This window comes from Sarcophilus harrisii, chromosome 1, assembly GCF_902635505.1.
Source record: "Sarcophilus harrisii chromosome 1, mSarHar1.11, whole genome shotgun sequence".
Taxonomy (NCBI): Eukaryota; Metazoa; Chordata; class Mammalia; order Dasyuromorphia; family Dasyuridae; genus Sarcophilus; species Sarcophilus harrisii.
Window position 1 is genome coordinate 130,569,771 of NC_045426.1, and position 13,903 is coordinate 130,583,673.

Here is a 13,903-nt window from a genome sequence, read left to right on the forward strand (position 1 = left end):
CTAAGAAGCATCTCTTTGAATCTCCTTCATCATTCATTGGAGGATAAGCAGATGCCTCTTTATCAGACAATAACTCCTCCCTTTTCTGAAAGAGGCTCATTTTATTTTTCCTTTTTAGCTACAACTATATAGTGGTTCATTTTCCCTTCTTTCACTGTGTGAAATTTTTCTATATTCAAATTTCCCAACATAGATTAGCCTTCCCCTTTCCCATTTCAGATCCTCTTTTCTCATCACCTCTCCCCAGCCCTCCTTTCCAAAGCTCCACTTTCAGATTGTTGGGGTTTTGTTATTGTTTAGTTTTGGGAGCACTACAATGTTTCTGATAATCATACAATAGAGAGTGCATTTGGAGGGCTTTTATCTTTCTCTTCTGTGAAGATGCCCAATCTTGAGTTTTAACACAGTTCCAAATGACTTGGCTATGGCAGAAAATAGAAATCAAGTAGTGGTAATCACCCTTGTATTTTAACTACCCTCCAACCTGACTGATCCTTAGCTTTGTTACAGACTTTGTGGGCTTTCAAAACTCATCTCCTAGCCACTTTAGGATTCTCCCTTTAAAAAAAAATTTTGGGTTACATTTTAAGTTTCAGACTTTCTCCTTTCTCCTTCCCACCCCACACAAGAGAAGGGCCACCATTTGATACAGCTATGTCTACATGTATTTTCATGTATGAATGTATGTACAACTGTGTATATGCATATGTAAAACCATACTATGCATTCCCAATTTATCATGTTGTTTTTTTTTTTTTTTTCTGGAGATGGATAGAATCTTTCTTTATAGGTCCTTTGTATTTGATTTGAATATTTATAACATTCAGCATAGCTTGTTTGGTTATTCTTTGAAGAATATTGCTGTTATTGTATACAAAGTTTTCTTAGTTCTGCTCATTTCATTCATCATTATTTCATGCAAGTCTTTCCATGTTTTTTCTAAAATCAACCTGCTCATCATTTCTCACTGCATAGTAATATTCACTCACGAACACATACCATAACTCGTTTAACCATAACTCACTTGATGGGCATTCTCTCAGTTTCCAGTTCCTTGGAAGAGAGTTGCTATAAATATTTTAGAGCACAGAGGTTCTTTTCTTTTTTCCTCGATCACCTTGGGAAACAATTCTAAGAGTGACATTTCTAAGTCAAAGGGCATATACAGATTTATAACTCTTAGGCATAATTCCAAATTGTTCTCCAAAATCATTGGATCATTTCACAATTCCACCAAAATGAATTAGTGTCCCAAGATCCCCTTATATAAATGCTATTTCCTTTCCCTTCTTTTCTTTCTTTTTTTTTTTTTAAACTGACATCTTGTTTTGGTCAGTTTATTCTATAACAATTGGCCGATGTGTTTTATTTACCTTTTGTAACTTATTCTACCATTACCTTCTTATTCTTCCCCATTCCTTCCCCCTCTCTCCCCTTCTCCCCATCTCTCCCCTTCTCTGTCTCCCTGTCTCTCCCTTTGTCCATCACATCACTGTCTTGTCTCCGTCTCTCTGTCTCTCTCTGGGTATCTCTGTCTCTCTATTTCTTTAACTCTCTGTTCCTCTCCTTCCTTCCATTCTTTCTTTCTTTCCTTTCTTTTTTTCCCTCCTTCCCTCCCCTTTTCCCTCCTTCCCTTTTCCCTCCCTTCCTCTTTTCTTCCCTCCCTCCCTCTTTTTCTCCCTCCCTTCTTCTTCTCTCCCTCCCTCTTTTCCTCCCTCCCTCCTTTTTCCTCCTTCCCTGTTGTGACATGGGAGCCACTTCACAGTGGCTGCTGGAGATCCAACCCAAGTCTGCAGAATGTATCTCCTCTTGTGAGAGGATGATACAAGGAGAGGCAGTTGCTATTCTCTGACCTTTCTGACTGAGAGGCTGTTGCATTGTCTGACCTCTCTCCTCTTCCCTCTGCCTCCAATTTATCTCATTCACAGTCCACAACACAGCAAAGGCTGCCCTGCAACCCCTTTAGATATTATAATTCACAGCTGTGGAGGCTCTCTGAGAATTGACCTGTCCCCTCACAATGCTGGTGGCCAAAATGTAAAGTACGTGCTAGCTCCTGGAGGGCCTTGGGGTCAGCCAGAGTCAGAATAAATTAAAGTCCTTGGTCTTTAGGGGGAGAAGTGAAGGAGGCAGGCAAATTGCCATAAGGCTTGCCAAACATTGCCTTAACACCAAACATTCAGCAAGCACCAACAAGGAGATGAGCCATTTATTTAAACATATGCTAATAGAGTAATTGTCTCACATTGAAAAGGTAATTAGCCTTAAGTGCTCAGTTGTCTGATTCAAGCATACCTTTTTGGAGTTTTAGCCCTCTACATACTCCCCTTTACATTAAAGTTTTCTACCTGCATTCTGATATGTAATAATAATAATAGGTCATTTCAAGATTAGACCTGTGATTTCTTTAACTTTTAAAGAGCCAATATACACATGTGGTTTAGTGAAAATTTTCCTGAAAAAATAGAGTAGAATTCAATTATGTGTTTGACATAAAGTGAACTTATACCTTATATTGTGAACTTATATCTGATTTAGCTTGTACATTTTTATTGCTTAACAGAAACTTTCTCAGAATGTACATTGCATGAGATTGCATGCTAATTATATCTTGAGTATATCTTAGTATACACATGCATACATATATCTCAAAATATTGGTCCTAAGTGCTTCAATTCTAAGTAGTGCTCTTAAGATCCACATGCTTTTCAAAATTTCAGATGGCTCATTATAACCATCATAGTTCTATTATGTGTTATCTTTGTTGTTGTTCAGTCATTTTTTAGTTATGTCTGACTCTCCATGAACCCATTTGGGGTTTTCTTGGCAAAGATACTAGAATGCTTTGCCACTTTCTTCTCCAGATCATTTTATAGATGAGGAAATTTAAAAAAATACAAGGTTATGTGACTTGTCTAGGGTGACACAGCTAGTAAGTCTATGAGACCATGTTTGAATTTAGAAAGAAAACTTTACTTTATCCACTGTGCCACCTAACTGCTGTAATCTTTTCAGGTTATTGTATTATTGTATGTAGTTTTAAAGCTGGTCTTATAGATTTATTTATCTTAAGATAAATAACACAAAAGTGTGTTTTTACATTCTTAAAAAAATAACATCAGGGATGTCAACTGGATTAAATTTCATAGGTTGGAATACTGCAAAGATTGCTGGAATAAAAGGGTCTGGGGTCACATTTCAGCATTGCTATTTGTTATCTGTGTGATGTTTGACTTTTGTTTGCTTAATTTTTGGGAAGAGGTACTCAGTTTCTTTGTAAAATTGGGGGATTGGATCAGATAATCTCTACATTTTCTTTTAGATCTAAATTCAACCCTGTAATTTCTGAACAAATGATAAAATTCATAGAAAGGTAAAGGTATACTCTGCCCCAAAACACATCTGTAGGAAGAATGGGTACAAATTTAGAGCGCAGTGCAAGTGAGGCAACACATAAATGAATATATGTGGCTAAAGTGACTCATAATCTTGGTGCTACAAGATCCTGAGGTCTTTTTTCTCCTTAGCGTAATTCTCATAAAACATGATTCTCCATTGTCAGATTGCGCTCTCTCTTAGTTGGTTCTGCTACCAGGGATCATGCTCAGTGAAATGGTTTCTGGCCCTTAAGTGACTATTTCACTGAATGTATATCTTCCTCAGCTGGGCCTCAAGATCTATGAATTAACTAACTCTCTAGTGACTGCCCTGGTCAAGTAGTTTTAATGATAGATGGCATGACAGAGAGAGAAAAGAAAAAATTCCATTTTTCTTCTTTAAGAGGAAAGACCTGAGTTCTTCCCCAACTGCTAGTTCTTGTCTCCATAGCTTCCAGCTCTTAAACTTCTTCCATTTTTGATTCTCTTTAGGGTTTAGCTATTTGAATCCTTCCATGGCTGATATTCAGCTTTGCCAAACACTTTTCTGACTCTGGAAGAAAAGTTCATACTCTGAAAAGTGATCACCAACTGTCAACATCTCATTAACATTTCAATGTCCTAATCCCAAATTAAGTCTGCTTTGAGGAAGTAGAGATGGAGAAAAAGCAATCAATACCTTACTCCCTGACATTTATAATTTGTACCCCCAAACTCTTAACTTTTGATTCTTTGCATTTATGCATGAGAAATGTGAATATGGGATTCTCTCTCACCAAATCTGGAATATTGTAAAATTATGTCCTAAAAATGTTTTGATTCTTGTTTTTCTTCTGTAAGTATGGTAACTTCTATTCATTTTTCTTGTTTTTTGTGGACTTAAATCTTTCATTTGGTGGGTAAAATAATACAATAGGTATAAATTAGAATTCACTTTATAAGAAGGAAGTCCAAATACTTGGAGAAAAAACAGAATCCATCAAATTCTGGTCTTGGGTGAATCTTGGTAGACCTCCATCTACCTGGACCAGTTAACTCTAAAGGGGATTGGTTTACTTTACAGCTACTTAGCAGTTTACTGTAGGTAAAGTGATTCCTAATTCCCATCTTGTCTTTTCTCCCGTATATTTTCTTTCTTTGCCTTAATTCAGCTGCTGAGTAAGCACTACTCAATTTGAATTTGGTTGGTTTCCTCATGATCTACTATTTTTTTCCCTCAGTCAACTGATGGCAGGGAATGATTCTGTAGGAAGGTCATTCATAATTCTAACTTCTGCTAACCCAAATTCTTTTCATTTCCCTCTCCTCTAAGTAACCTGGATTGACTAAAGCAGTTTCTAGTTCTTTCTTAATAGAACCAGGAAATGAATTAAAAATGTATCTTATTCTCAAGTGGGGAGCTGCTGCAACTTCTTATAGATAAATTTATAAGCCATGGCATAGGTTCCCCAACTCCTTTCATATTTGGAATAGGCTTGCAGTTTTCCTTCTGTTTAGTTCTAGGCTATATTTATTATCCATCAGCAGCTTCTGTCTAAGATATATCCAGGGACCAGCTCTGTGGGACATGCATCTAATTATTTATTGCCCATTACTAGACTCAGTTTTAGGAGAATTGCTTAGAACAATAAGAGGTAAGTGACTTAGCTAGGATCACACATATGTTTAAGAATTGGAATTTAAACCCCACTTCCTGACTTCAAAGCCATTATCTACCCAACATGATATGCTACTCCTCATTTGATTCTCCTGTCATCCCTCTGTTAATAGCAGATATCCCATAAAGAAATGAGCTTGTACTCTGGAGAAGGACATTTCCAGTATTCATAAATGAATATAGAATTATTGAAGAGAGAGCACAAAAAGAACATTTGCACCTTAACAATTTTTTTACAAAAAAAAGAGTTAATTCTCAAATAAATAAATTGCCATAGATATAAGACAAAAATTCAGAAATAGTAAAATAATGAATTTTTTAATTCAAGCACAATAAGAAATCTAATTACATACTTCTCTGATATAGCCAACCATGTATACTCTGCTAGACTCCTTCCTCAATAGCTAATATACTCACCACAGCTCTTCATATAAATCGTATTCTCTGTCCTAAACTGTTCATTTCTTTATTTCCACCCCTTTAGACACCATCCTTCCTACTTTCTGATGGGGTCCTTGGTTCTTGGTATCTAGGTGGATGTTGACAGAAGAAAGCCTGAATTACTGTCCAAGTTACTCCCCGAAGCAAGGCGGGAGGAACCCAAATATCTTCAAATATCTTTTTTTTCATCTCATAGAGAATTTTTGTTTTTGTTTTAATTCCCTTTTTTCCCAAAACATACATAGATAATTTTCAACATTTCCAAATTTTTTCCCTCCCTCCCTTCTCTCCTACCCCCTTCCCTAGACAGCAAGTAATCCAATATATACTAAATATGTGCAATTCTTATATATATATTTCCAAAATTGTCATGCTGCACAAGAAAATCAGATCAAAAAGGAAAAAAAATGAGAAAGAAAACAAAATGCAAGCAAACAACAACAAAAAAGTGAAAATACTGTTGTGATCCACACTCAGTTCCCACAGTCCTCTGTATGCAGATGGCTCTTTTCATCATAAGACCATTGAAACTGGCCTGAATCACCACCTCTCTGTTGAAAGAGCCAAAACAGCTATCACTTTAAGTGAACCTTTTGTTCTCAAGTGGGCCTTTTATTCCTTGTTGAATCCAACCAATTGACAAAATCATCATGACTCCATGCAACTAAAAAGCCAAGTTATGATTTCAACCCTGAAGTTATTTCTCTCCTTTAAAAGAAACTATCTGGACCCTAATTTCTACTAATTCCCTTTAGAGTTAGTGCACCATTATTCTTCCACCAACTCCTTTATTGTATACTTCCTTTTTTAGGAATTTAGCCTGCCTTATGTCTTTGTGGGTTCATTAGGAACCGCCTGCCCTATGGCAGCAAGCAAGGGATTTGTCATGCCTTATGGTATCTTCCCCTAGTTCTGACCTCTTTCCCCTTGTTAATTGCTAAAAATCCCATAGAGAAAATAGTCTGCTATTGGTAGTGTAATAAAATCTTTGCCTCTTGATTTGGATATGGTTTAAGCCTACACATTTTTTTGGACATCTTGTGACACTGACCCAAAACCCCAATATACTTTTTGGGGTTCAACACCCTTGAATTCCAATCTCTCCACTCCATATGTCCCTTCTAAGATACTCTATTATACCAACTCCATAATTGACAAGCTTCCTTTCATATTAAACATTTTTATTTTGTATGTCTTTCATCTTCAGATATTCAATGAGACCTGCTTCCTTTCTGTACCCCTGACTATCCTTTATACCAGTAGTTTCATCTGCATTTATACTCTCCCTCACCCACTTCATAGGCCACTAGGAAGTAAGAATAGTTTACAAACGAGGGAGTTGAGATTCAGAGATTAAATGACTTGCCAGGGGGCACATAGGCAACTAGTGACAGAACCAGAATTTGAACCCAAGTCTTCCGATTCTAAATCTAGGGCTATTTCTACTATACTTCATCTAAATTATTTGAATCATAACTATTTTGTGGTTTCCAAATAATAGTAACAGTAACAATAATTGTTAGCATTTATATAGCACTGAAAGATATACAAAGCACTTTATAAATATCATCTCATTTTATCCTTACAATCTTGAATTGTAATCCAATCTTGGATTATCCCCATTTGATAGATGATGAATTTGAGGTAGAAGGAGATTAATAGGGTCACACAGTTCAGTTTTGCCATAATGAAACTATTCCATTTTTCTGTTGTTATTGATTGATACTTTAGAGAATAATTTAAAGCATAACTGGATCTTCATGTTTCTTTAAACACAATTTTGTCCACAATATTAAAACTGCTGAAAATCGCATATTTCACAGTAACTCACAAGATGTAACCTTTTTAATGACCAATTCCATAAGCAAATATCAGATCTTTTTGAAGACAAAATGCCATATTTATTATAAATCTTTTGGTGCAGTAAGAGTTTTGGGCAGAGGAGGGATATCATGAATCCCCACATTTTACTCCCACTTCCTGTGGCTGTATATTTTGTGAGTTTATAGGCTGAGGCCCCAGATACTGCCATCATTTATTATAGTATTTATATATTTCTTAACCATTTAATGTATAAATGCTTAAAACTGTGCTATCATTTTTATTAAGTGTCTATCTTATTTCATTGGCAAGATTTTAGGTGTTGGGAACCTAGACCCATTTTCTCCATAAGCCCTGTATTTATTGTATTATTTTGCATAGCCAAATGGTTTTCAGGTGGTGTCAAGTTATAGCAGAAGTGACTGTAGATGTTTGAGGCTAGATTTGAATTCAGGTCTTGCTGTTTCCAGCTTTAGCATTCTATCCTTTGTACCCTCGCACAGATGAACTCCGAACATATGGAATTCTAAATGAATATATTAGATTCAAAAAAAGGTATGAGAAAAAAATAAGAATGACATTCTTTCATGATACTATTTTGAGGTTACTAATTGCCTTTTAGGATAATATGGACATAGCAGACATCTTTTAATTGTAGTTATCATGTTTTGGTGTGACATGATTTGATTCATACCATTATCAATAAACTGTGATAATAAGCATGTTGTATACATACACAGCCCAGGAAATATTCTGGTCCTAATGGAGAACAGCTATTTTTAAGTCACAAATTTGAGTTTAAAACAGACTTTATTTTGAATTACTTTTGTACATATTACTCTTCTAAGATTTTAGAACAAAACAGTCATTCATCTAGAAACATAGAACAATATAAATACCTTTTTTTCATTCAATTTTTAAATTCTGTTTTTAAAAACCCAAGGAGTGATATGATTACACACAAGTGAGAACAAAGGTTTCAGGTTTTTATGTTTTATCAGATTAAGACAAATCATGTCCTTGAAATAAGTAATTTCATATTTTGTCTTCTTTAAAATGGGTCTTATGTGATTTTGAATAATTCCTATAAGATAAAATTTGTCATTACATTCTTTTTAAAAAATTCACCTAGATTAAGATATCACAAGGAGGAGTACAAAAATATAGTTGCTTAAAAATTTTTTTAAGGGGGCAACAAAAGGGGCTTTGAATGAAAGGTGCATAATGCAAACCACATTAACCATAACCCAAAAGCATGCTGTTAGATCTGGAACAATAGGTTTTTGCTATTATTTAATGTTCAAAAGTAATTTTACAAAGCTATTTCAGAGACATTTATTGGAGGTAATATTTCTTTCCATTGTAAGCAGACATTTCTTCTGTATCATACCAGTGAATATATACTTTATTAACATGAGGGAAAAAATTTATTTTCTTGGCTTCAAAGTCTGTGTTATTAATGTGTTATGATTTGTGAAACAATTAAAATCCTCCCAAACTAGAGAATTTTCAGGATACATTATTAGTAGCTTTCTTATCACATACATCAAAATTTCATTTGTCAGAATGCAAAAAAGAATTTTAAAATATTTAAAACATTTATAATTTTTTTTACATTTTAGTGAGTTAATATTATCTTATAGAATTATCTTTTTAAAAAGATGAATTTGCATGTATACAATTTTCCCTCTGTGTAGAAGCACCCAGATCAACCCTTTAGAGAGGTAATTTCTTGGTCAAAATTTTAGACATTCTTTGTTTTAGGGGAACTGGTATTGTCTAAAATAGCAACTTTGAAACATATAATAGATATCATCAGGTATTTAAAGTGGTATCATATAGAAGGGTTAGATTCATTCAGCATTGCTCCAGAAAGGAGAGGAAAAAAAAAATGGGAGGAGAGAATGGATCTATTTGGAATTCTTCAATAGTCATTATGCTACACTTGAAAAATATACAAAATGGCACAAATTCAACAACTGTTGTGCACTAACCAACAAATCCTTTCTCAATCTTCCCCCTAAATCTCTTGCAGAAAAACATCCAGTGCTTATTCTGTGTTACTAATTTGCAACCAAATTATGAAAAAACAAATGTGTTTTTGGCCACATATTTATCATCTTTAAAGGAAGAACCTTAGAAATTATATAATTCAGCATTCTAATTTGGCAGATGACAAAATGAAATATCAAGGAGTTTAAGATCCTCCCATTATATAGATGAGTTTATACAGGCAACAGAACTGAGTAGATGTGAGGAATCTATCTTTTTCACAATGTTAGATGTTGTATCCTTATTTTTTCATGTCCATTGAAACTTTTTTTTTTTCTTAAGAAAAAAACTGGAGCTAGATATATAACCCTTGGTTTAGGTTCTAGTTTGCTTTTGAATTAAGTGTATGACTAAATAAGGGACATCTTTCTAGCAGTATGTTCATTTGTACTCCCTCTGCTGGAAAAGAAAAATTCTTACAAGGAGAGGTGTTGAATATAGTTTTAAAGTCTTTCTAACAGATTTGGAATAAAAAATAGGTCTGTTCATAGAATATTACACATAATGTTGTGATTATATTTAGTCAAAGTTTAATTTAGTTTTCAGATAATATCCCTTTAAATAATGAACAAAATCAAATTATTTGCATATCAAAAATCAGCTAAGAGATCAATGGATTTATACTTTTATAACATTTACCTTAGATGACTGTACAAAAATACATAAAATTATAATTTAAGCTCTCTAGCAAACAGTTAATATGTTTTCAAAATTAACAAGCACAGACAAGACTTTCTGCAAATTTAAAATGCAAAGTATATGATGAATATAATTTAATTTTAAGAAACTTTCTGAAGAGTCTTTAAAATGGAAAAATTGCCTTTTTGGCTACCAAGTTATATTTGTTTCCTTGATTTAAATCATAAATTAAATGTGAATGAGTTTCTTTCTCACAATATTTCCCATCTTAGGCATCTTTATCAAATGTACTGTCACTGAAGTCTATCAAGTTCTTATTAGTGAACTGTGTATATCCTTAAAATATTGCATAAGTAGTCTCTAAAAAAAATTCATTCATGATTATGGTAGAAGAAGCGGATACATAGCTTATCAATGAACCTCTTTTTGGATGTATAAATATAACTCAAAAGGGCCCTAATTTCCAGGTCTTTGTGTTGAGAATTGTACTTAAAAAACAAACAAACAAAAAAAAAAAACTCAAACAATAAAGTATATTTTGTTCATTCATCTGCTGTTTTGTCTTAATAATATGACAATTAAAACTGAAAATGCACATCAGGATCTAATGAAGACAGCCATGAAAATGGAAAGCTACTAGTCGTTGTCATAGATGCAACCTAAAATAAAAAAAAAAAAGATGCAAAATATAATTAGAAGCCTAGAAGTACATATACATACTCTTAAATTTTCCAGGTTTGAAGAATGTCTTTTGTGATTGCATCCCTACCATGGATACTGACATGCTGGCTACAAGAGCTAGCTGAATATATGAAGGATAACTTTATTAGAAGGAAACATTGAACTCAGTATTTAATGTACATCTTGAAAATAAGAGTTGGGACCTTAATTTGTATCAGATTTAATTTGCATTAGTCTTTTATTTTCTTTATGCTATACATAGTAAATGTATATTAAAATCAAAATTCATAACCTAGAAATAAAAACATAAAATAGATTATTATCATCTTTTGAAAATAATTCAAACTTAAAAAAATGGCTAGATCTTTATATGTGGGAGTCCACTAAATGAAAGTTCAGACAGTAAACTAAATATAGCAAAGAATAAAAGAAAATTTAAAATAAAAATATAGGTATTAAAATTAGCCAGTCGAATGACAACTGATTGAATAATATGAACATGATGTATAAGTTCATGCATGAAAATTAGAAATATAGTGCAGATATTATTTAAAATTGTTCAGTGAGCTAAGGAATGGTAGGAGGAGGAAAGAAGCTAAATTATATTTAAGTTATAAAGAAGCAAAATTTCTTATTAGAGTGAATGAAGTATAGAAACTTTGTTGGGTAATATTTACATCTTTGGAACAAAACTAGGCAAAATACTATGTGATTTATTGTAGGAAATAATTGTGTATGACCTAAGAAACACAAATGGTAACACTTTTTCTTTTATTCTATCATTTGTCTTCTATATATAATTATGTTTCTATTCTATGGGGATTTGCTATAGTGTTTCTTTTTTCAAACATAGAAAAATGGATATTGTATCATAACATCCCTTGATTAAAAAAAATAATAACCTTGTCTTATAGGGCTAACCCTTTCTCTAACCACTTAATAATTCTTTCTCTACATACATTATGGAAAAAAATTTGTGGAGGTAATTATTGAGCCAATCAGCAGTAATCTCAAGGATATAAAAGATAAGAAAATGTAGAGAAGTTAAGGTGGAGTGGAGGGTGGGACAATAAGTGAAAGGTATGAAGTGCTTTGAATACCAAACTCAGTTTGTTTACATTTGGAACTGGGCAAGAAACAGAGTTTTAGTTCAACTTAGTGGAATTTTCTTTTTTTTTCTTTCTTTTTTTTTTTTGGGGGGGGGGGAACTGACCCAATTGGGGTTAAGTGACTTGCCCAGGGTTATACAGCTATGAAGTGCTAAGCTTCTGAGGCCGAATTTGAACTCAGATCCTCCTGAATTCAGGTCTGGTTCTCTATCTACTGCATCACCTAGCTGTCTCAATTCAGTTAAATTATTTAAGGAAGTAGCTGAGAATAAAGCTGTGGCCCCAGAAGAATCAAGCTTGTGTCTCTGTATGTTTCTGAGATTCTTCCACTCTTTGTTTCTAAGGAACCATCATATCTATAAAAACTAAATGAGTAGTTGGAACTTTAAGTGGAAACTTTACCTAACTAAATTAAGTGGCAAAAACTAATTAATTTCAAGCAAAAGTTAAAGGAGAATGATTTTAGTAGAATAGTTTATTGTTCAAATGAGGATTAAGAGCCCAAATAAGAAACAAAAACAATAAATGAACACAGTAGAGAAAAAATGAGTTATGTTCATAATTGTATTTTAAATTGGGTTTTAAAAAAAGATTTTTGGAATCAGAAGACCAGAGTTCAAATCCCACTTCTGTTACTTATAATCTATGTGAATCTAAGTTACTTAACCTTCTGGGGACTCAGTTTATTCATCCCTAAAATAAGGGCATAGGCCAGAAAATCTCTATAGGCCCCTTTTAAATCCATGATCTTATATATACAGGAAAATTCTCATATGGCAAGAAAGGAATGCAGAATTTCTAAGGATGACTAGTTACTATTGTTAGACACTGCCTCAAAGGCAAAAACATAAAAGTTGCAGGCAGGATATCCTACAAACCACAAAACAAATATTTACATTCTCAGTTTGTTTGACAGGTAGAGAGCATTAAAGTATGAATAAGAGTTAATAGCAAACATTGAAGGAAAATGTGTTTACAGCATAGGAATTTTTACCATGTAGGTTTCATTATGTGTTTGGGAACACTTTTTTAATACTTAGAATATTATGGATGATCAATAATTGTTCACTTTTAATTAAAAGCTAATGATTTACACTAAGTTGCTAATGATTCTAATGGGTACTACTCAACTGGCTTTAGCATAAGCAAATGTGCTAATATGTTGTTTATTTAAAAAAAAAAAAGGAACATACCATCAGCAATATCATCATAGATCTCTCCTTCACTGTAAATACAGAAAAGAGTTATTTTATTTTAAAGAAATTCTTTTTTTTATATACAATAGGCAATTACTATGAGAAAAAAAAGGTAATATGATATGGACATAACAAAGCATATGAAAATTATGTTTTGTTCATCTGTATGAAATACTCATTCTGATACTTAAAAGTATCTATATTGCTTCCAATTTTAGTTTTATCTAATCCACATTTTTAAAATTAAGTCCAAAATACTAATTATTTATAATTATTCATTATAATCAACCAGACAAATTTATTTAGCACCTACTTTTTGCCTAACAATGTGCTAGGCAACATGATCCTAAAGTTCTTTATACTCATGAATGCCACATTTACAACTTCATTTGTATTTTTAGTATTGAATAAAAGAACTTGTATTTGATGTAGAAAATAATAATGATTATTTCCTGCTTTTTTAAAACAGAAGAACTAACATGTGGTTATTGTAATGATACAAAAACACATGACCTTACATTTATGTAATTCTAAAAAATAATTGTTTACTTTATTTATTACTATCACAGTAACTCACAAAGATCACCAATTAAAGTGTGGATTGAAATATGCCTTAACAAAGTGACTTCCCAATTGGATAAATTCCTTTTTTTTTTTTTTTTTTTTTTTTAGGTATTTAAGCATGTTTGATATATCCATGAAATACTTTTGGATACTTTTACAAATCGACATACATGATTTCTATTTCCATTTTTATTTTTTAATCACTGACTAATTCAATACTTTTGTGTGTTTGTGCTAAACACTGTGGGGTATATAAGAAACCCAATCCCTATTCTCATAGAATTGATATTGTAATAAGAATTGTGATTAATCTCTAAATACCTTTAAGTTATTATTATTTTTTGTTACGATTTGATACTTGTGTTA

The 13,903-nt window shown here is 32.8% G+C and overlaps 1 protein-coding gene across 9 annotated transcripts in view; it reads right to left on the minus strand.

The window, feature by feature from the left end:
• Nucleotides 1-8,511: 8,511 nt before the first annotated feature.
• Nucleotides 8,512-13,903, minus strand: part of FYB1 (FYN binding protein 1) — a 198,048-nt gene continuing 192,656 nt past the window's right edge. For all 9 annotated transcript variants that reach the window (XM_031964378.1, XM_031964391.1, XM_031964383.1 and 6 more), the window contains 2 exons: nt 12,971-13,002; nt 8,512-10,646 (listed from right to left, as the gene is read on the minus strand). In XM_031964378.1, coding sequence (XP_031820238.1) covers nt 10,624-10,646; nt 12,971-13,002 — 55 coding nt within the window. In that variant the 3' untranslated portion in view covers nt 8,512-10,623. The remainder of the gene's footprint in view (nt 10,647-12,970; nt 13,003-13,903) is intronic.